Below are 23375 nucleotides of genomic sequence, written 5' to 3'. Positions count from 1 at the left end.
CCACCACCTTCTTATGGCTCCCTTCCTTGGGAAACTGGTAGCTGTGAATTCAGGGAGCGGGCGTGCATGGGGCAAGGCCCCCATGATGAGCAAGTGGACCCTGCAGGGGCTTCAGGCTGCTTTTGCCTTGGTGGGCGGTGGCTTACCGTGTGGTGTGCCCTTCCCTGGCCGGCTATACATAGCCAGCAAAGCTTCTTACAAGAGAAACCTCCTTCTGCACCCTGCACCAGTCCCACGCGCAGACCGGGGGACTCGCTGTAAATCCCCCGGAAGTTTCTGAGCCTTAGAACAGAAACCGGCCAGCTGGCCCCCAGACCTGCCCAGTCCCCGCCAAGGGCCTCCATCCCTCCTTGGTTTCCCCTGGGGAGCGCGCTCTGTGCCCAGCCATGGTCGACATGGGGGGCCTGGACAACCTGATCGCCAACACGGCCTACCTGCAGGCTCGGAAGACCTCGGAGGGAGACAGCAGGGAGCTGCAGCGGCGGCGCCGCGGCCTGATGCTGCCCGGGCCGCAGAGCTGCGCCGAGATCCGCCGGGCCCTGCCGCGGGACTTCCACGGCCTGTGCGAGCAGCAGCCCATCGGCCGCCGCCTCTTCCGGGACTTCCTGGCCACCGTGCCCCCGTACCAGGAGGCCGTGGCCTTCCTGGAGGAGGCGCAGGGCTGGGAGCTGGCTGAGGAGGGCCCCGACAAGGACAGCACGCTGCGGGGGCTGGTGGCCGCTTGCGCGGCTGCCCCGGCCCCAGAGCACCCGCACCCCTTCCTCAGCCCAGCTCTGGCCACCAGGTGCCAAGCAGCCACCAGCGATGAAGAGCGAGCGGGCCTAGTAGCGCTGGCCAAGGCCGAGGCCATGGCCTTCTTGCAGGACCAGCCCTTCCGCGATTTCCTGGCCAGCCCCTTCTATGACAAGTTTCTGCAGTGGAAAGTCTTTGAGATGCGACCAGTGTCAGACAGTTACTTCACTGAGTTCCGGGTGCTGGGGAAAGGCGGTTTTGGGGAGGTGAGTGTCTCTGCGTAGCCGGGCTGCAAGGTGAAGTAAACAGCATAAACGGGTGTATATATATATATATTTTTTTAATCTCAAGGGAGGTTAGAAGTGATTTCAGTGCCACATGTGGCGCATTCTTAGCTGGCTGTCACCTCTTCTTTCTGGTCACCATGTGAAATAAAATGAGAATGGCACAGGAAAGACGACATGTGGAATTGGCCAAGAGGCTTTATCATGGGGCCCACGCCGGGAACAGTCTGAGATGCCCTGGACACTTGGAGAGTGATAGCAATGTATGATGGGAGATCTCCCTTCCCCCTTAATTGCGGTAATGGAGGTAATTTGAGAAAAACTTCAAATATCTAAGAACACACTCATCTTGAAGTAAAACTGAGAATTCATTTTGCACCACTGCTGTGCTCAGCTCTTTCAAAGTAGAAAAAAAATTTTTGAGGTAAAATTCACATAAAATTAACCATTAAGCATTTTAAAGTGTACAATTCAGTGGCATTTAGTGCAGTACAGTGTTGTGTAACAATCCCCCCACCTAGTTCCAAGACATTTTCATCACCCCATTAACAGTTGCTCCCCATTCCCCGCTCCTCCCAGGCCCTGGCGACCGCTGGTCTGCTTTCTGTGTCAGTGGATTTGCCTATTCTGATGTTTCATATCAATGGAATCATACAATATGTGACCTTTTGTGTCTGGCTTCTTTCACTCACATGTTTTGGAGGTTCATTCACATTGTAGCATCTATCAGTACTTCATTCTTTTTTATGGCTGAATAATATTCTATGGAATGGGTATTCTACATTTCATTTATCCATTCATCTGTTGATGGACACTTGGGTTATTTCACCTCTTGGCTATTGTGAACAGTGCTGCTATGCATATTCGTGTACAAGTATTTGTTTGAATACCTGTTTCCATTTCTCTTGCGTATATGCCTAGGAGTGGAATTGCTGGGTCATATGGCAATTCTATGTTTAACTTTTTGAGGAACCATCAAATTCTTTCACATTTTACACTCCACCAGCAATGCATGAGGGTTCCAATTTCTCCACATCCTCACCAACACTTGTTATTTTCCCTTTTGTTAATTATGGCCCACCTAGTGGGGGTGAAGTGGACCCTCACTGTGGTCCCAGCTGTTTCTTAAAGAACGCTTCTTACAGCTTCTCTTTTCTCAGAAGCCTGCCATCTTTTCACCTCTGCTGATTTCCGCCCCTCCACGCCTCGCATTATCCTCTCCTTGTTATCTCCAGTCCTGTTTACGTCTACCTCTTCCTCTCCCTCTCCCTCTCTTTCTCTCCTTAAGGTATGTGCTGTCCAGGTGAGAAACACTGGTAAGATGTACGCCTGTAAGAAACTGGACAAGAAGCGGCTGAAGAAGAAAAATGGCGAGAAAATGGCTCTCTCGGAAAAGGAAATCTTGGAGAGGATCAGCAGCCCCTTCATCGTCTCTCTGGCCTATGCCTTTGAGAGCAAGTCCCATCTCTGCCTGGTCATGAGCCTGATGAACGGGGGAGACCTCAAGTTCCACATCTACAGCGTGGGCACGCGGGGCCTGCCCATGAGCAGGGTGGTCTTCTACTCGGCCCAGATGACCTGCGGAGTGCTGCACCTCCACTCCCTCGGCATCGTCTACCGGGACATGAAGCCTGAGAACGTGCTTCTGGACGACCTCGGCAACTGCAGGCTGTCTGACCTGGGGCTGGCCGTGCAGATCCAGGATGGCAAGCCCATCACCCAGAGGGTGAGTGGCTCTTCACGTGCCCCAAGGATGGGGCACAGAGTCAGAGAGGAGGGGAGAGGGCTATTGAAGGCTACAGAGCCTTGGATGTAATTTTTCTAATTTCCTTTTCCCTAAAGCCCTTATGTTGTCATCTTGCCTTAAGTGGAGTGGTGTAAGAGGATTAGCTTAGCTGGCTGTTTGGGGGCTACTTTGCTCCTCTCATTGGAGGCAGAGGGGAGCCTCCTTTGTGGACTGGAGATGCCTTCATGGTGAGATGGCAAGAGCTGAATCCATAGTTAGGGTCTAGCAGTGCTCCACCAATAACCACCCCCCTAGTGCCATGTTCCTGAGTCAATAGAGCTTTAGTTTCCTCTTCTGGAAAATTTTAGGGGCTGGGCCCTGAAATTTCAGAATCCTAGAAGGTAAACTTTAATAGGGCAAGAAAAAGAAAAAGAAGAACCTTCTAACACTTGGCACATTAAAGTAAATACCTCCTTTCCTGTTGAGTGCGGTATGGGGGAATGTTTTACACTGGATAAAGGTGAAATTTTAGTGGGCCAGCCCCGTGGCATAGCGGTTAAGTGCACGCACTCCGCTGCTGGCGGCCTGGGTCTGGATCCCGGGCGTGCACTGACACACCGCTTGTCAGGCCATGCTGTGGCGGTGTCCCGTATAAAGTAGAGGAAGATGGGCACGAATGTTAGCTCAGGGCCAGTCTTCCTCAGCAAAAAGAGGAGGATTGCCATGGATGTTAGCTCAGGGCTGATCTTCCTCACAAAAAAAGAAAAAAAGGTGAAATTTTAAATGAAAATATATAGAAGAGAACAAAGGCAACTTATGTTTATTTTGGTCAATTTAGTACAAAGTGATGTGCAGAAAATTCTTTGATTAAAAAGGGAATTATAGTTAAGCAATTATGTTAAGTCAACAATACAGTATCTCTGGAATTCTGATGGGTCTTTACCACTGAGTGTCTGGGAGATTCCCCAGGAAGACAAGGGCCCAAGTCAGGTTCTTAAATATTCACCTAAAACTTTATTTTTGCAATTTCTACAAGACAGAGAGAACAATCTCTCTGTCTCTACAAGGCAGAGAGAACAATCATGCAAGGAAGTGAGAAAAGTCACGGCAAGTTTGGGAAAGTGCAGGTGATTTCGTGTGGCTATAGTGGAAGGGGTGCTGCCAAGATGTGCAGGGCTGAGACCATGCAAAGGCATTGGAATGCTTTCTTGTGGGGGCAAGGAGCCAGTGAGGAGTTTTAAGAAGAGGAATGCCGTGATTAGATTTGCATTTTTGAGAGACCAGTCTGGAAGGTAGATGGGAGGCGGAGGAGCTAGTTGAGGCTAATGCATTGGCCCAGGTGCTGTAGAGAATGGTAGGATCGAAGAAGTGGGAGTAAATTGGAGCTATTGGAAAGAACCTGATGGGACTTCAGAACCAGCTGAGCATGAGGGTGAGGGATGGGGAGAGTCTCTAGCTCCAGTGACCAGAAAGAGGAGCAGAACTGTGGGAAAGCTGGCACGTTCAACTGTGATTGTATTGTATATGAGGCTCCTATGCGACAGGCAGGTGGAGATGTCCACTGGACATTTAGACCAATAGGTCTGGTGCTTTGGAGAAAGATCTGGGTTGGACGTCAGGATTTGGAGTCACCATGGCTTGGGAAGCACCAGACACCACTGATTCGTATGGGATAGTGACGGAGGATGGCCAGGGACAGAAGCTGAAGAACATCAACATGTAGGGGATGTGGAAGAAGAGGGGTCTTGAAGAGGGTAAAGAAGTAGGAGGAGAGGCAGGAGAGGCATAGTCATGGGAGCTGTATCAGTTAAGGGCTGATTTCAGCAGCATATCATAGAAAACCCAAATAACAGTGGATTAAACAAGACAGGGGTTTATTTTTCTTATGTAACAAGTAGTGTGGAGATAAGCAGTGGCTGGCATTAGTTCAGTAGCTGCAGAATGATGGGATCAATGTCTCTGTGATTTTTGGCCTTTTCCATGTGTTAGAAGATGGCTGCTCTAGCCCCAGCCATCATGTCCATGTTCCAGGCAGGAGAAAGAAGAAAGGGTCATGAGTAAATGAGCATGCACACAGAAGCTGAGTGTGCCTCTTTTTAAGGAGGTTTCCTGGAAGCCCCATCTGACAGCTTCCATTTAAATCTCCTTGGCTGGAGCTGTTATCTGGCCACCCCTATCTGTAGGAGAAGCTGATAAATGACTTTTTTTTTTGGAGGGGGAGAGGGAAGTTCTAGTTAGTAAGGCAGAAGACAGGCTGGATATAGAGCAGGTAACTGGCAGCCTCTGCCACAGGATCCAGAGGAGAAGAGGTTTTGGGGAGAAGAGGGTCAGCACTGCCGAATGCTGCAGAGAGGTCACACGGTCTGCGGGGTTTGGCCGTTAGGAAACCACGGTGTCCTCAGGAAGAGCACTTTCCAAGGTGTAAACTCCCACTGTGGAGGTTGGATTGAGCTGGCAGTAGGCAGTGAAACTAAGGAAGGAGGGAGGCTGGTCGCTAGAGGGGGACACAGGGAGGAGAATGGAGTTCTAAGGCAGGGAGAGTGGAGCAGGTTTAGATGCTGAGACAAGACCCAGGAGAGGAACTGCTGGTTCTGGAGGAAGGGAGGGGCTGAATGTGGAGGAGCGGCCGAGCAAGAGGCAGTGCGGAATGGAGGACTTCAGCCACACTCTCCTAAGTGGGTGGGGAGGAGGGCGAGGAGGGGGAGGAGGCAGAGTGTTTGCCTCCTTGGGACCTTGCTATGGAAACAGCAATGTCGTAAATCCATGCTGTCTGTGCACAGAAAACCTGAAAAGCATTGCTTCAGGGTTTTGAATTTGTCTTGTCAGGTATGCAGAGCAGAAACGCTCCTTCTGAGTGTCCCCTGTGCATGCGTCATGCTGATGGGCGATATATCCCCCCCTGGCTGGAGGCTTAGGAGACACAGCTTTGTCTCTCTCTTCTAAATCCCAGTCTTCCTCCAGCTCTGCTCGTGGGCCACCGTTCCTTCAGGGGCTCCTACGTCCAGCTCTCTGGCTCTCTTGGAACCTGCGGGAATCTCGTAACGGATGCACTTGGTGGAGACGTTTACTGCCTAGAGACCTCTGGCTCTTTTGCCTTTCCTGAGTCCCCCTCTGTCCCATGAGACCAAACTTCAGGGTTTAGACCACTTGCCCCATCCAAGAAGTCTTATGCCCCAGTTCCCAGGCCTGCCACTGAAGCCCAGGGGACCGTCAGGAGGAGTTGGGGGGAAAGTCATTGTTCTATCTTTCATGTTTAGTGTTAGTCAGGGAGAGCAAGATTGGAAGACATAAAAAGAAAGACAGAAGGAAGGAAAGCCTCCCTCCTTCACTGCCTACCCCTCTATAGCAAGACAAAGCCCCTCAATCCCCTGTTTACGGCAGCTCCCACGCGTGTACCTGCGCCCCCAAGTGGATTTTAAGATCATTATACTCACAACGTTGCACACAAGAAGTGAAAAATGACATATTTACAGGGCTTCTGTGACCACTAACATTGTTTGATGTCAAGATATTGTATAAAGAATAACTGTGTTGGGGCCGGCCCAGTGGCACAGTGGTTAAGTGTGCGCTCTGCTTCGGCGGCCTGGGGTTCGCCGGTTTGGATCCCAGGCGCGCCCCGACGCACCGCTTGTCAAGCCATGCTGTGGCGGCGTCCCATGTAAAGTAGAGGAAGATGGGCACAGATGTTAGCCCAGGGCCAATCTTCCTCAGCAAAAAGAGGAGGATGGGCATTGGATGTTAGCTCAGGGCTGATCTTCCTCACACACACACACAAAAGAATAACTGTGAACGTTGTGAAGAAGTGAGAAGGAAAAATCACCCTGATTATAAAGGTTGGTATCTGCACTGACTCTGTGCAGCCCTTCCCGAAAAGTTAAGGCATCACAGCTTTGGGGACTTCTCATTCAGCTACTCATGCAGTCTTGTGTAAGTTAGGATTGCTTTCTGCTACGTATAACAGCATACCGGATTCTTCTCAACAATTCCAGGGCCGAGGCCTCTAAAAATCTCCTGGTCTTTTCCTTCTTGCCACAAGATGACTTCTGCACCTCCAAACATCAAGTCCACATTCCAGGACAGAAGAAAGGGGAAGAAAGGAGCAATGTCAGCAGACTTCTGCTGACATCCCATTGGCTGGGACGATGCCATGTGTTCACCTCCAGCTGCAAGGGAGCCTGAAAAAGAGAGTTTTTCATTTTCCAGCCTCTGTTGTAGGGCATGGTAAGGGGGAAGAGGAGTGAGATTAGGGGTTGGGTGAGCTGAGAGCATCTGTCACACTAGCCCCCAGGAAAAAAATATTGAGAAGGATTAGGAAATCTGACTCAGCTTCTTAACTCACACAAGCATTAAAACTAGAGAATAATTGTTACCACAGTGTGGGAGGCAGAATTCTAAGATGACCTCCAGTGATCCTTGCTCTTGTATAATCTCCTCCTCTTGAGTGTGGGCTGGACTTGTGCATATGAGGACATGTCACTCCAATGATTATATTACATTATAGGACAAAACAGACTTTTGAAGATGTAATTAAGGTTATTAATCAGTTGACCTTGAGTTAATCAAAAGAGAAATTATCCAGGTGGGCCTGACCTAAGCATGTGAGTGGGTAGAGGGTAGATAGATATGGGTGTAGAGGTTAGAGTCAGCAGAAGTCAGAAATTTAAAGCACGAAAGGGCTTCAGTACACCATTGCTGGCTTTGAAGAGGGAAGGAGCCATGTGGCAAGGAATGTAGGTGGTCTCTAGCAGCTGAGAGCTGCCCCTGGCTGACAGACAGTAAGGGAACAGGGACCTCACTCCTACGACCACAGCAAATTGAATTCTGCCGTAACCATGTGAACTTGGAAGAGGATCCTGAGCTCCAGAGGGGAATGCAGCCCGGCACACATCTTGACTTTGGCCTTGTGAGATCCTGACCAAAGAACCCTGCCATGCTGTGCCCAAACGTCTGACCCACGGAACTGTGAGCTAATAAATGGGAGTTATTTTAAGCCACTAAGTCTGTGGTAATTTGTTACACAGCAATAGAAAACTCATACAAGTCATTAATAAAGGAAGGTAGCTAGGGGAAAGATTTTTTGGATGATAGCATCAAAATTAATGGAGAAGATAGCAAGGTGCTGGACATTGTTAGAGGGACAGTGTTTTCCTTCAGCAGGGCTCAGAAGGCCTACCATCTGTCATCATAGAACTTGAGCCTGTAATAGAATTTGAAATTCTTCCAAGTGGGTAGCTCTTCCTTAGGTAGGAACCGGCCTCCCTGGAGGGGCACGGGTCCTTTCAGGCAATTCAGGGGACAGGAGATGAAGTAGTTTGGGCATTGCTCTGTAGGCAGTAGGGGGCCATTGAAGGTTTTTCAGCAGGAAAGTGCAATGACCAGAGTGATTCTTTTTTTTTTTTTTGGTGAGAAAGATTCACGCCAAGCTAACATCTGTTGCCAATCTTCCTCTCTTTTTGCTTGAGAGAGATTAGCCCTGAGCTAACATCTGTGCCAGTCCTCCTCTATTTTGTATGTGGGTCACCGCCACATCATGGCTGATGAGTGGTGTAGGTCCACGCCCAGGATCTCAACCCACAAACCCAGGCTGCCAAAGTGGAGCATGCCAAACCTAATCACTACACCTCGGGTCCGGTCCCCAGAGTGATTCTTTAGGAAGATGACTCTGACACTATGTAAGATGAATTGAAGAAGAAAGAGACTGGGGTTGGGGAGAAAGGGGAACCCGCAAGGAGCTACTGTAATGATCCACACATGAGGCAATGGGGTTGAGGTAGGGCCCTGGGCACTGAGCAGTCTTATGTCCGGAGCTCGGCCCCCAGCCTCTCACCTAGGCTCCATCAAGACCCACAGCTGTACTTACTTCTCTTGAAAAGTGGCTGTCCTCAGCAGAGAGGGCAGGTGGGGCACAGAACCACTCCTAGAATGTGGCGACTGAGGAAAGGCGACCCCTCAGGAGGAAAGGCACAGGGCGGCTCTGCCCAAGTTTGAGACAGACTGTGGCGGCCACAGGAGGAAAGGCAGGGATGCTTATGGGCACTGGCCCAGGAGGCAGGAAATCTGGGTCCCTGTCCCCGACTTATCCCTGATTCACTGTGTCTGCCATCACAGGCAGGCCTCAGGACATCTCTAGTCTCTAAGATTTTATGAATCTGTGAGATAGTCTTTGAATTATTTGGAGGAAAGAACTTGTGAACTCTAAAGATTAATACATGGAATAAGTTACTATGATTTACTGGATTATTATGCAGGGTTCTTACAGGACAAAACAAAGTTACTTAAGAAAGTGAAATTAGTGGTTTACATAACTAAGAAGCCCAGAGGCTTGGCCTGTTCCAGGTGTCTGAGCAGTGTCCCTCGGAATCTCTCCCTCTGTCCCCTCTGCTCTCCAGTGTTGGCCTCACTCTCAGGCAGGGGCTCCCCGCAGAGAGGCCACCAGCAGCTCCTACCAACTGAGCACCCCGTGAGAAGAAAGCACTTCTTTACAGTAGTTTCTTCACCACTCCCAGGGAAGACTCTCAACAGACAACTCAGGTCACATGCCCAGCCACAGCCACCTCCGCCAGGCAGGCTTGGATCACTGCCGTTCCCAGGAGCCAGGGAGAAGGTCTGTCCCATGGAAATATCATGGACTGAGAGGAGAGGAATGTGTTCTCCAAAGGAAAATCAGGATGGAAAAGACTGGGAAATGGATGTCAAGAGGTAAAAATAGTGGATGCTCCTAATCACCTCTGTTACCTCCATGGTTGGAAAAGTTCGGAAGATGTCTGACCCCTTAATCAAGGGATGATGGGATCTAGATCCTTTACGAAAAGCTTCTACAAGGTAGGGACTATATTATTAACTCCAATTTACAGATGGAGAAATTGAGACTCAGAGAGGTTGTTACCCACCCAAAGTCACATTGCTAGTATGTGATGTGAACCTAGGTACGTCACATTCAAGAGCCTTTACTGTTTCAACTCCACCTTGTTAAGGTCACACACAGGACAGAACATGGCCTATGGTTCTGTCTGTTTGTAATACTATAAAGGCTCCCCACCCAGTAAAACTCAGACAGAAGAAGTGCATGTGATAACATCAGCAAACCTTGCTCGGTCTGGTCTGATATGGACACCAACCACAAGCCTAGTTGAACCTCTGACAATCAAGACTTCAGAAAAGGAGCACTCCAACCTACCTGGGGCGTGATGTGGCTAACGTCTCAGAGCCAGCCTCCCACACATCAGCACAGTGTAATTAAATGTGGTCCAGCCACTGTCTACGTCCACGTTAGTAAATGCAATGAGCACTCTGGCCTGGTCTCAGCTGACATCTACATGCACGCAGTAAAACTAACTCATATCATTTTTTAGAGACTCTAGAAACATATAATAGGAAAATTGGGCAGTCGGGCTCATGCTGGGATTTTTCAATGTCAGCATTCTTTGTGGAGAAGAGTGATCTTCAGATTTTATGGAACATGAGTCCTTAAAACTTGCTGTTTTGTTGGGAATGGGAATGATGTTAGAACCGCCACTCAGAAGCTTGTGACCTGGTTACCTAGTCCTATCTTGAAGCCTCTGGCCAACCCTTAGCATTCAGAGGGATAATGGGTGATGGAGTTTGGGCATTATATTTGCTTTTAAGCCTCTATTATAACACTAGAGACACACTGAATAAGTGATTTTTGAAAGATCTCTGAATGTGTGTCATTGGAAGTTAATACCTACATACAACACAACCATTATGACCCTGCTCCAAAATTTTTTCTCTTTGAGAATTTACTTCTGAGAACCAGTTAATGAACCACACAGGAGAGGCATCCTGGTCTCTTCACGGCCACACATATGTCTCCACCAAAATTATAACCACTATCATTAACTAAATTTAGTTCCTAGTAACTTTTGACCACTACAAAAACTTCAAATCTATCCTCAAAGTGTTTACCACTATTAAGGGAATTCAAAAATATTCATTACAGTCTTGGAATTATTTGTGACATTCCTTCATTCAAAAGGCAGTCATTCATTCACTCATCATTCATTCCACATATATTCATTGAGCAGTCCCAGATGCCAGAACTGTGCTAAACATGAAAGATAGAACAATGAGCAAAAATGGACATGATTTCCTGCCTTCATGGAACTTACAGTCTAGTGGGGAAAATAGAACTTAATAATCACTCAGATGAATGTAAAATTTCGATTATGATAAATGCTGTGTAGATGTAGTCTATGGGGCTTTCCAAGGAGGATCTGACTTAATGTGTGAGGATCAGAGAGTAAACCACAGGGGAAATACAGTTTGCTTGATATCAAAAGGACAGATGGGAATTCACTCAACAAAGTATTTGGAGTAGGGACGTAGGTTGGGCTAATAGACTCCGAGACAAATTTGCATGTGGGAGATTCATTAGGGAGCACTCTCACGAGACACGTGCATGAGGAAGGCAGGATTGGGCAGAGGGAGAAGCTGACCCACAATGGGGTGGAACTAAGACCTCAGTCAATCCTTCAGCGAGCTCTGGAGTTGGGATGGCCCTTCAGAGTTGTCCCAAATCGAGGTGAGGTACAGGCTTTTGTATCTTTCCACAAGCCAGTCAGTAACCTTGGCCAGCTGCCAGAAGGGGGCAGCTTAGGCAAGGCAGTTCCCTGCTGCACAGGGCAGTTCCCAGGGAGGGGAACAGCTGTGAGCTAGCAGCAGTCAATGGTCCCAGCCAGGGCTGGCTACATAATTTTCAGGGCTTATTGCAAAGTGAAAATGTGGGGCCCCTTATTCAAATATCAAGAAAAAGCTGTCTCCTTTCTTCCATGCTCAATCTTTCAACAAGTCATGGTGGTTTTTTATTTGCTGTTTAATGTCCCTCTCCCTCAGGCTCGAGGACACACAAGGGGTGAGTGGAGACCCTCACAGACACCCAGGGCCCCACCCCACAACTGGACCTGAGGAAGCACGGGCCACACCCCAACCCTGCCTGCATTCCAGTCCAGGCTCCCACTGGGGACACAGGGTAGCAACAGTTGCTGAGCAGAGACAGGGAGCAGACAGCCAAGAACCCGTTGCTGCGAGGCAGGAAGATGTTGGGAGACAGGACTGTGTGTGAGCCGAGGCTCCGGGACCTGGGCGCGTGCAACATCGTCTCACTGGACTTAACTTACAAAATACAAATTCAAAAATTGTCAAGACAGCTTCGGCACAGCATTAAACCCCAGCACAGGGCTGCTTCTGAGCACAGGGCCCTGTTCGACTGCACTGGAGGCCAGCCATGGTCCCGGCAGCTGGGGAGTGGAGGTAGCGATCCTGGAGAGGGGATCTGGGCAGAGCCCACGGTATCCACTCCAGGTGGGGCACAGCATGTCAGGCAATGGGACTAGCCAGTGCAAAGCACCTGCTGCTTTGGGGGAAATGACAAGCACAAAGCAAGAAGAAAAGTGGTTCGACTGAAGCCAGAGAGGTGGCAGGGGCCAGACCACACCTGGCATCATAGGCCGTGTTAAAGACTTCAGCTTTTTGCTTAAGAAAAGCTTTTGAAAGGATTTAACCAAGGGGGCAACGTGCTTAGAATTCTGTTTTGAAAAACTTCCTCCGTCTGAAGTGAGAACAGATCAGAAGGGATTCAGGTGGATCTCGGTCATTTGTAATCCAGGTAGAGATGATGGCAGCTCAGCCCCCAGAGGGGGAGGTGGAGCCGGAGCGCAACGGGAGAAGTGGGAAGAGATTGCAGAACGCATAGGCCTCTGTGATGGTTTGGAAATGGGGTAATGGAGAGGGAGTGTCAATAGTGATTTATTAGGTGAAGTTGTGTCACAGGTGTAGACTCGGGCCCTGAGTACAACGGGGAACCTGCCTTCAGGAAGCCCAAGGACAGAGAAGAGACCAACAAGGAAAGGGCAGTGACAGTACAGTGTGGTCAGGGCTGTCCGAGTTGGGTGCATAGGAAGGGCACCTGGCCCAATATGGGGTCATGGGGTCAGGAAGGGCTTCCAGGAGGAGACTTACAAGGCAAGCAGAAGCTAGGCAGGTGAAGAGGGAGGACAGGGGGCCGGGCACAGGGATCGGCGTAGGTCAGGGGTCCTCAACTGAGGGCAGTTTGGGCCCAGGAGACTTGTGGCAATGTCTGGACACATTTTTGGTTGTCATGACTGGGGAAGTGCTACTGGCATCTAGTGGGTAGAGGCCAGGGGTACTGCTAGCATCTCACAGCACAGCACAGCCCCCCACCACAAGGGCGATCTGGCCCACGACATCCATAGTGCCGCGGTTGAAAAACCCTGGCCCAGGTGAAGCCTGGAGCGAGAGGCATGGGGTTCAGTCACAGAACCAAGTGGCTCTGCAGCTGCCTGAAGTGTGGAGTCATGGGGTGAGAGTGTGACAAAGGGGACAACTGGAGAGAGTAGCAGATGTCAGGCTCTAGGGGGCTGGAGGGGACAAGGGCATTTGAACCCAATGCCAGGAGTGCTGGGGAGCCATTGAAGGCTTTCAGGCAGGGAAGTGACAAGACCAGCCTTGGAAGGATGAGGGAGTTGGATGAGGGTAAAAAGGAGGGGAGTGAGGCCGAGGGTCTGGGAACTGGGCGGCGGCACATTGTCTAGTGAGTTGTGGGAGTGAGGAGAGAGAGCCAGGAGGCCTGCAGGGTGCGGCAGGAGGGGCTGTCATGCAAGATGATGCAATCCAGGGACAAGAAGGTTGCTGTATCATCTAATTTGATACAGACATGTGTTGGAAGCTCAGAGCATCCATTCAGATCAAGGGCAGGCGATGACATACAGTCCTCAGGATCAGTGAGATGCAAGGAGCGTGAGTGTGCCAGTCCTGGTTCTGCCACTTACTGTGCCTGCTCTGTTCAGATGTGCAGGCTGACCCCTCACCGGGGGCGCCTGGCCGTGGGGACAGTGAGGACTGAGAGCCAACCTGCGTTGTATGTACCAAGCCATGTCAAGTGTGTTTTCTAATTGGCACAGACATGCCTCAAGGGCTGGCCATAGCCCTGCACTTGACCCCAGGCAAGTCATGCCTCTTCTCTGAACCTGGTTAATACGGCCTGCCTCTTAGGCTTGATGAGAAGATTAAGGAACAAGGTAGATAAATGCCTAGCAGGGGGTCAGCCACTTGGTAGGCACTCAAGAAATGATTGCTATGATTATTCTACGAGAAGCCGAGCACCAGACCCTCAGCCACAATCCCTACTGTTGCATTGTTTCTGCCTCACCTGACAGGCACCGTAGCTGCTCAGGTGACCTTCACAGCTGTGCTTTGGTCTCTGAGAGGCACAGGGACAAGAGGACCCCAAGGCTGCGGCCGGGTGTGCAGTGGGCAGGGGTGCAGCTCACCTCTGGGCTGAGCTGAGCAGGCACCTGGAGCTTCGCTTGTGGTTTTATCCCAAGCATCTTAGAGGCACCGTGGAAAATATGCCTCAGCCCGCTCCTGGACAGATGCACAGAACATGAAACCACCGACCAACACACTCCAGTGGAAGAATCACAGCTGTTGATCTCTGACAATGTGCCAGGCCCATCTTTCAATCTGTTGGAGACTTAGAGGCTTCTGGGTTTTTCTTCTTCTGTGGCTGCCCTGCCTGAGACCCAGAACCAGGCTTGGTCACCATAGCTGCTAACACCTATTGAGGGCCTGCTGTGTGCCAGGCTTTGGGAGGCACTCAGTGTGTCTTAATGGCTTTAATCTTCATCACGGTCCTCTGAGGTAAGAGCTATGAAGCTCAGAGAGGTTGACTTACTAGAGGAGGGTGACCAGCTAATAATCAGTAGAGCTGGAAAATGAACCACAGCAGACTGATGCCAGACTGTAGAGCTGCAGAAAGCATTATTGCAGGGACCCCCTAGCCACCTCTGGTGAGGCTGTGCTCCCCGCCCAGGAAGTGGCTGGCAGAAAGTGACTGCTGGGCAGGAGGGTGAGGAGCAAAAGCAGGCCCTGATGGAGGCTGCAGCCTGGGGCCGAGTGTGCAGGCAGAGAGAGTGCAGGCGGAGACTCGGAGCTAAGTCCCCTGGGGTCTTAGGCGCATTCCTCCGAGGTCTGCAAAGGCCACCGCTTAAAGGCACAGAGGAGCAGCTGGGAACGAGAACAAAGCGGCCAGGCCCCCCTTGGAGGAAGGAAGGAGCGAGCCCCAGGAAAGAGCTGACAGCGCTAAGCTCAGCTTGTTTTTTTCCTCTGCTCAACAGTTCTCCTGCCACGGCAAACAAAAGATGTACATTCTGATTCCCTCTTCTGTTTGGATTGTGCTGTCGAGTGGATCTGGTTTGTGATGAGCTGGGGGGAAGAGGCACCCGCGGGCGCTGTCTTGCTTGCTCTGCGGGCCGGTCTGCCGGGCCGCTGCCTCTGGGAAGCGCAGAGAGCTTCCTTTTCTGCGTCTTTCTCCCTGCCCCGCTCATCAAATCCAGCCTGACCTGGCCACACCAGGGGCACAACACCGGCATTTCTTCTAATGATGGAATTGAAGGTTGCCAACTTTTCAGATTCAGTGGGAGCTGGAGGTTTACTCATGACCTTGACACTGAAGGACCTGCACGTCCACACGCACACGTGCACACGCACACATACACACTTTTTCACGGACATGTGAAACTATTAACATGTGAACTGTGCCCTCTCAGCCCCACTGAAAGGCCCCTCCCTGTTCTCATCCCTGCCAAAGCCACAGTCCCTTGCTGTCCAGGGCTATATTGGGACTATTCAGAGTGCAGAATCCTCTCACTTCCCCGGGCCCTGCCACTCAGCCCCCATGGGCCCAGGGCTGAGAGTGACAACAACGACAGGGTCAGTGGAAGCCAGCCTCCAACAGCAGGAGAAATAGAGAGAGTGTCCACACAGGTCCCCATAGGCTGGCTCTGGTCCTGATCCCACCTTAGGGTGTCCACCTTCCTCAAAGTCTGGATACCTGTAAGTGACAGGTGCCCCTGATGGGACTCAGCAATCCACAAGTGATGACTGTGGTAGATGGACTTCTCACTGTCCCCTGGGAGGCAAGGAGGGCAGGGAATGGCCCCTGCCTGGCGTCCTAAACCCTGTGAGGTCCGATACTTGACACCTGCAATGCTGGGTACACTTTGGCTAACCAGGTGTGGCCTGTGTGGGTCCACCAAAGGGCACTATAAAACCAAAAGCAAAACAAAATTAGCAAAAAGTTTTTTTAAAAAAAGGCAAACCACACACAAAAACCTCCACTAAGAGATCCGTTGCTGCTGACACTGGGTGATCCCCACAGCCCTGGCAGTGGCGGTGCTGGGCACACGGACCGAGAGCCACTGTTCTGATGACACAGAGACTGATGTGCGGGGCCCTTTGTAACTGCAGGAGTTAAACGGAGCCACGAGAGGTCAGCGTGGTTGGACCCTGCCCCATGCTGCGTGGCCCTGTCTCTCCTCCCACCCCGCTCTGAGGAGGCAGTTCACATGCACAAGACAAATGGCATAAAGGGCAGGCAATTAATTTTTTCAGCTGGAGGCTGCAATGGAATTCGGGTGCTTAGACTCTGGCGTGCGCCTCTAATTCCATTCTTCTCTGTGAAATACCTCCACTCTGCAAGGGGGTGGTGCCCTTCTGAATTCCATCACTGACATTTTCTGTTTTTAGGGCCAAGCGGTAAATTTAGTCCTGAAAATTATTTGTAATGAATTTAAGGCTACCCTGCATACTGTCTCAGGCTCTTTCCACTACGCCAAGGGGCTTCAGAGCATCAAGATGGTGGGCCAGTTCTTTCTTGATTTCCTTGGGGAGGGAGCAGGGTAGTCCCGGAACATGGCTCAAGGTCTGGTCCCCACCCCTCAGCCACCTGTGTGGTGTGGAGCAGCCCAGGCAGCCTGATGAGCTGAGAGACAGGCAAAAAAATGGAGAATTTGTTGGGAAAGGGGAAGGGAAGTAGCTGAAGCAAGAACGGACCAGGCCAAGGGCTTAGTACTTGGCAGATGTGGAGAGGGAAGGAGGGGACTCTAAGGAGAAGAAAAGTCCTGAAGAGATCCTAGGGGGTAAGAAAGACCCCCCTCACCTCCTTGCGCAGAGGCAGTGTAATGTAGTGAGCCACGTGCAGGCCTGCGTGTGGATCTCGGATGGGTGACCTTGGGCAGGATTTAATCTCTCTGTGGTTCGGTTTTCTCATCTACAAAATGGGGGATAAAGTAGTCTCTATCTCATAGGGTTATCATGAAGATTAAACTAGAAATTCACATAAAGCACTTGAGAAAATATTTAGCATGTAACAAGCACTCAATAAGTATTGTCCATTATTATTTCCAATTTGTCTCCCAGCCTGTCACTCACAATCCTTTGTTCAGGACAGGCTTGTTCTCCACTTTCACCCTACACCTTCCACTGAGAGACTATGTTCATCTGGTGTCCTGATTAGCAATTTTAATCCTTAAAGTCACTCGCGTCTGAAATCTGCTCATTGGAAGGGTGCCACACACGGAGCGAGCTCATAATAAGTGCTGCTGAGTAGGACTTACGGTCACCACTGTCTGCACTGCAGTTGGGTGCTGTTTGTAGTCTTTCTCCGTGCCTCTCCCACCCAGCAGAAGAGAGGGAATCAGAGAGAAGCCAGCCCCAGGAACATACAGCCAACCGAGAGTTGTGGAGAGTGAAATACTCTGTACGGGGAGACTCTCAGCCCCTTCCCATCTCAGCTTCCAGAATGAGGGCCAGCAGCTGATGCCTCTCTGGTGAAGTATTGGAGGATTTCTCTGGGGAAACTGAGCAGCCCAATAGAAAAAGTCTACGGATACTCACAGGTGGGGTCCCCAGTGAAGTGGCTGGGCAGCATCGTCCTCCAGGGAAGCCCATCAGTTGACAAACTTCTTGTCACTTTTTGGTGTTACATTCTTTTTTGTGTGTGTGTGAGGAGTACTAGCCCTGAGCTAACATCCGATGCCAATCCTCCCCTTTTTTCTTGAGGAAGACTGGCCTTGGGCTAACATACGTGCCCATCTTCCTCTGCTTTATGTGGGACACCGCCACAGCATGGCTTGACAAGCGGTGCGTCTGTGCGCGCACGGGATCCGAACCTGCGAACCCCAGGCCACCGCAGCGGAGTGTGCACACTTAACCGCTGCGCCACCGGGTGGCCCCCTGGTGTTACATTCTTAAATATGAACAAATAGCCAAAGATCATTTGTCATTTGAAAAAAACCCTACAAAATGACAGACAATGCCAAAACAAACAGAAGAAAAAAACTTGTAGAAAATAGGAACAATGCAAGGAGTGGAAGAGAGCGTTTTTTAAAACCTATAATTAATATCTTTTGAGATTTAAGAGAAGATATTGCATCCATGAAACGAGAACAGATGCTGTAAAACAAGGAACATTCTGAGAAGAACAAGGACATTTGGGAGTAAAAAATACACAAATAGGGGCTGGCTCCGTGGCGTTGTGGTTAAGTGCACACGCTCCCCTTCTGGCAGCCCGGGTTCGGATCCCGGGCGTGCACGGATGCACCGCTTGTCAGGCCATGCTGTGGTGGAGTCCCATATAAAGTGGAGGAAGATGGGCATGGATGTTAGCCCAGCGCCAGTCTTCCTCAGCAGAAAAAAAAAAAAAAAAGAGGAGGATTGGCATGGATGTTAGCTCAGGGCTGATCTTCCTCGCAAAAAAAAAAAAATACACAAATATGTCTTCAGAACAACATGTATAAATCTCAAAAACATTATGTTAAAAAAAAAAAGTCACACACAAAAGAGAATCTATCATACAATTCCGTTTACATGAAATCCAAGAGCTGACAAAAGTAGTCTATGGTGACAGAAATCAGAAAGTGGTTGCCTGGGAAGTGAGAAAGAGAATGGACAAGAAAGGGGCACAAGGGAACTTTCTGGGTGGATGGAAATGTTCTATATCTTGTTTGGGTGGTATTTACATGGGTATATTCAATTATCAAAATTTATTGAACTGAATATTTAAGATCTGTTCACATTATTCTATGTTAATTACATATTTTAAAAAAACATTTGCATAAATCAGAAGTTCAATCGAAGGATTAAACCTGTAGTCTAGCCATCAATTTACAAAAAACACAAAGAACAGAGGAACATATTAAATGACACCACAGGGATACAGTCAGCAAAATTTGACTGTGGGAAACTCTACAGGTTAGCCAGTTTCGTCAAAAATAAATAAATAAATAAACTTGCAGGGGGTGGGAAGAGACAGAGGAGGAACTTATATGTTCACAGAAATTCAAAAGACATATCAGTCACATCATATGAACCTTATTTGGATCCGAATTTAAGCAAACTGTTTAGAGGACAGATTTGTAGAACAATTGAGAAAGTGTAAACATTTGATAATATTAAAGAAGTATTGTTATTTTCAAAGTGAGATAATGGTAGTGCTTTGATTTTGTTTGTTTGTTTTAAGTGACTTTATCTTTTAGAGATTCGTGGTGAAATACAAATGATGCGATGTCTAGGATAGTGTGGGGCAGTGGGAGTGGGTAGGGGCGCAGATGAAACAAGACTGGCCGTGTGTTGATGATTGTCAAAGCTGGGTGTAAAGTACCCTGAGCTTATTATTCTAGTCTCTCTTCTTTTGTATATGTTTGAAATTTCCCATAGTAAAATACTTTTTTTAAAAAAGTAGAAGAGTTGGAAGGAAAAATAGAAGTCTTTCAGAAAAAAAAAATAATGAAAGACAGAGATGGAAAATAGGAGCGAAAGATAAGAAGCATAAAGGATAAGTTCGGGATTCCCAAAAACAGAGAGGAAAGAAAATGGAAGGGAGAAAATGATCAAAGAAATAAGATGAGAAAATTTCCCAGTGCTGGTAGCTGCTGGTTTCTGGATTGAGAGGCCAGCCAGGAGCGAGCACCGCGGAAGAAGCAGCCCCACGCCCAAGTCCCTCATTGAGAAGTTTCATGAAGTTGGTGTCCTGGGCCACGATCCTCACATACCTTCTTACAGTCCCTCTGCTGCCCGCTTTTCTCTCTGGACGGAACCCTGTGGGCACCGGTTCTAGGCTGAGTTGCCCCTCCACTTTTAGAGTTGGATGAAATGCCACACCATGGGATGTGGGACCTGGTTTCCAGGGTGCTGCTAAGGGTCTGGATGCCATATCTGGAAATATAGACAAGTTAGCTTTCGGATAGTCCTTGACTGATGGAAATGGGAGATGGGAGGCAGCTGGGCAGATAGGTTCGCCCCCTCCGCTCTCTCCTGTGGCTCCTCCTTGTGACCCTTCCAGAAGAATCTCTTGTGCTTGATGAACCAGCCTCCAGTCTGGTAACACCTGGCTGATGCGTTACCCGCCCTTCCTCACTCCTTTTTCCCTTGACATTCTATTATGAAAACTTTCAAGCATAAAGGAAAGTTGAAAGAATTTCACAGTGAGCACCTGTATGCCCACAACCTCGAGTTTACCATTGACATTTTAAACAGCTTTATTGAGATATAATTTAAATACCATCAAATTGACCCATTTAAAGTGTTCAATTCAATGGTTTTTAGTATATTTACAGAGACATGCAAACATTATCACAGTTTTAGAATATTTTCTTTACCCTCAAAAGAAACCACATACCCTTTAGCAGTCACTCCCGTTCTCCCTTTCCCAACCCTAAGCAACCTCAAATCTACTTTCTGGCTCTGTGGAATTGCCTGTTTTGGGTGTTGCATATAAATGGAATCATACAATAAGTAATCTTGTGTGACTGGCTTCTTTCACTCAGCATAATGTTTTCAGGGTTCATCCATGTTGTGGCACGTATCAGTACTTCATTCCTTTTTATGGCCAAACACTATTCCATTGTATATTATCAATATTTTAGTAGATTCGCTTTATTGCATGTCTATCCATCCCTCTATTGATCCATTAATCCGTCTTATATCTTTTATGTATTTCCAAGTAAGCTGACTTCCCCTTTTGCCAACCCTCGGCACCTTTGCCTTGCATACCTCTCAAATAAAGCTCATATCATATGGCCACCCTAGGTGCACAGGAGGCTGGAGGTGGAGTACTTAGCCTTCTGGCCTCTAGAGTAGAGGGATACGAGGAAAGGGAGACTGGGAATGGATTTTTGCTACCTTGGCATACAGTGTTTCTCAGTCTCATCCACATCTCCTCCTCCAGTCTTCCCTCCCACTGTTGCATCCCACAGATCTTATATTCCAGAAACGCCAAATTTCTTCAAGTTCCTGAACACCCCACATTTTTCCTGACTCCATCTCTTGCACATACTCATTACCTGGATAGTCTTCTCTATGAGACAGATTCTTCCCTCATGACTCAGCTCAGCCTTCGCTCTTCAGTGAAGTAACCCCAACACACACACACACAAACACACACACACACGCACACCCTCTGGCCTCCCTGTGCTTGTTTTGCACTCCCATTCTGGCATTTATCCTACTTTTCTGAATTAACTTTTTGACTTCTCTGTCTCCAACAGCCTGTAAATCCTTAAGAGCAGGGGCCAGGCCTTATATGTCTCAGTATTCCTAGGACTCACTGCACGACATGGATCAATAAATATTTGTTGGATAGTGAACGGAAAGCATCTAGTTACCATCTTTACTGTTGTTTTGTTGGGCATGCACCAAGTGAGGCCCTGCGGTCAGTACCTGGTTTGGATACAAAGATGAGTAAGACTATATCCTGGGCCTCTGTCAGGGCTTATTGTCTGGGCAGATGCAAAACCGGACAAGACATCAGGGCAACAGATGTAAACCAGGGCTGTCCCAGGCAAACCGGAACATATGGTCATCCAAATTATATACCAGCTTCTATGAAAACAGCAGTGCCATGCTGACTCATGCCCAGCCTGTCAGACCCCAGTCGCTTCCAGAATCTTCTTGCACAGGCCAATTACTCCTTGCTGGATCTTGAGTCATTTATTTTTTTCATTGTTGTTATCCATGTAAAAATTATCCATGAAATTTAATATTCCTAAGGCATTACATATACTGTGCACATAAAAAACATATACTTAAGTAATTACACAGGAAAAAAATCACCTAATGAACAGCTAAAAACACTTTCCAACCTTTTTTTTTTTTTTTCCGGTGAGGAAGATTAGCCCTGAGCTAACATCTGTTGCCAATCCTCCTCTTTTTGCTGAGGAAGATTGGCCATGGGCTAACATCCATGCCCATCTTCCTCTACCCTACATGTGGGACGCCTGCCACAGCATGGCTTGATAAGCAGTGCGTAGGTCCACGCCTGGGATCTGAACCTGCGAACCCCAGGCTGCCAAAGCGGAACATGTGAACTTGACCACTATGCCACCAGGCCAGCCCCTTTCCAATCTTTTTTGATGTACTGAAATGCATATTTGTAATCAGTGTGTGAAACCCATTACATATATAAATTTCTTGGTATTACAATAGACTCTGGTCTATTGTCTTTATTGATGGGTATCTGGATGTTTCCAGCTTGTGACCATTATGAGTAATGGAGCTATGAACATCTTGATATAGATTCCTTTTTCTTTCTTCTGAATCATTTCTTGGAGGTACATACTCCACAGTTAAGTAACCTGGTCGAAGGACAGGAGTGTTGATACATCTTATTTTCTGTTACTGTACATCTTACTGTTCTCCTAACAGTCTGGGTCAATTTACAGAGCACATCTATTTCTCACAACTCTGCCAATAATTTATATTATCATTATCATTTTTATGTACTAATAGAAGGTTATTGTCATTCTAGGGTGTTCTTTGTGTTTTTAATTGCTGCAGAGGTTATACATTATACTTTAACCAAAAGCAACTTAATTTTTGTGAAAACATATTATGATATAAATATATACTTTATAATTACAAAGTATGTTGTAGGTATTCATTAAATATTTGTTGAATGAATGAATGTATTAAAATCACACACAGTCACAAAAAGACAAATACTGCATGATTCCACTTATATGAGGTCCCTAGAGTAGTCAAATTCACAGAGACGGAAAGTAGAATGGTGGTTGCCAGGGGCTAGGGAGTGGGGCAATGGAGAGTTGTTGTTTAATGGGTGTAGCATTTCAGTTTTGCAAGATGAAAAGAATTCTGGAGATTGGTTTCACAACAATCTGAATGTATTTAATTCTCTTGAACTGTACACTTAAAAATGATTAAGATGGTAAATTTTGTGTCATGTGTATTTTACATATATATATATATTTTTAACCCAATGGTCATTTGGCATATATTGTCAGTAGAAGTGTGCCTATGATATGTAGTCATGCATGTTAAATGAAGTTTCATATGAGGATTTTCTGGATTAAAATGACAGTGTTCATTTTTCAACGCAGAGACAGACAAGCAGGCAGAGATGTCTGATATTAATATCATTACCTAGCAAATAGAGTAAAAAACATCATAGACTAGATAATATTATGTGAACATCAATATTAGCAATAAAGTGCTAACCTTAAAAAAATCATGCATCTAATTTTCTATTACCTGTGAATAAAATACAGACAGTTCTTAGGGAATCCTAGAGACATCCACTTGAACTTTTCACCTTAAAGATGAGGTGCTGAGACTAAGAGAGGCTGCGTGATTTTCCCCTTCAAGAGCAGCAAAGTCTGTCCTTTTTATAATGCACTCCAGCCAAATCCTCTTTTTGTCTCATTGGCCAAAATGGATCACATGGCCTTCCCTGACTGTACCAGAGGCTGCTGGGAAAGCAGGGAATAGACTAAGTTAGACACATTGCCACCCCAAATAAA

At 48.0% G+C, this 23375-nt stretch overlaps 1 protein-coding gene across 1 annotated transcript in view; it reads left to right on the top strand.

Annotated features, from left to right (window-relative positions):
* Positions 1–386: 386 nt before the first annotated feature.
* Positions 387–23375, top strand: part of GRK7 (G protein-coupled receptor kinase 7) — a 30824-nt gene continuing 7835 nt past the window's right edge. The window contains exons 1-2 of the mRNA XM_058548986.1: positions 387–998; positions 2305–2742. Of these exons, the coding sequence (XP_058404969.1) occupies positions 387–998; positions 2305–2742 (1050 nt within the window). The remainder of the gene's footprint in view (positions 999–2304; positions 2743–23375) is intronic.

This window comes from Diceros bicornis, chromosome 2 (assembly GCF_020826845.1).
Source record: "Diceros bicornis minor isolate mBicDic1 chromosome 2, mDicBic1.mat.cur, whole genome shotgun sequence".
Taxonomy (NCBI): domain Eukaryota; kingdom Metazoa; phylum Chordata; class Mammalia; order Perissodactyla; family Rhinocerotidae; genus Diceros; species Diceros bicornis.
Note: the sequence above shows the minus strand (reverse complement) of the source record. Positions and strands in the feature narration are given on the sequence as shown.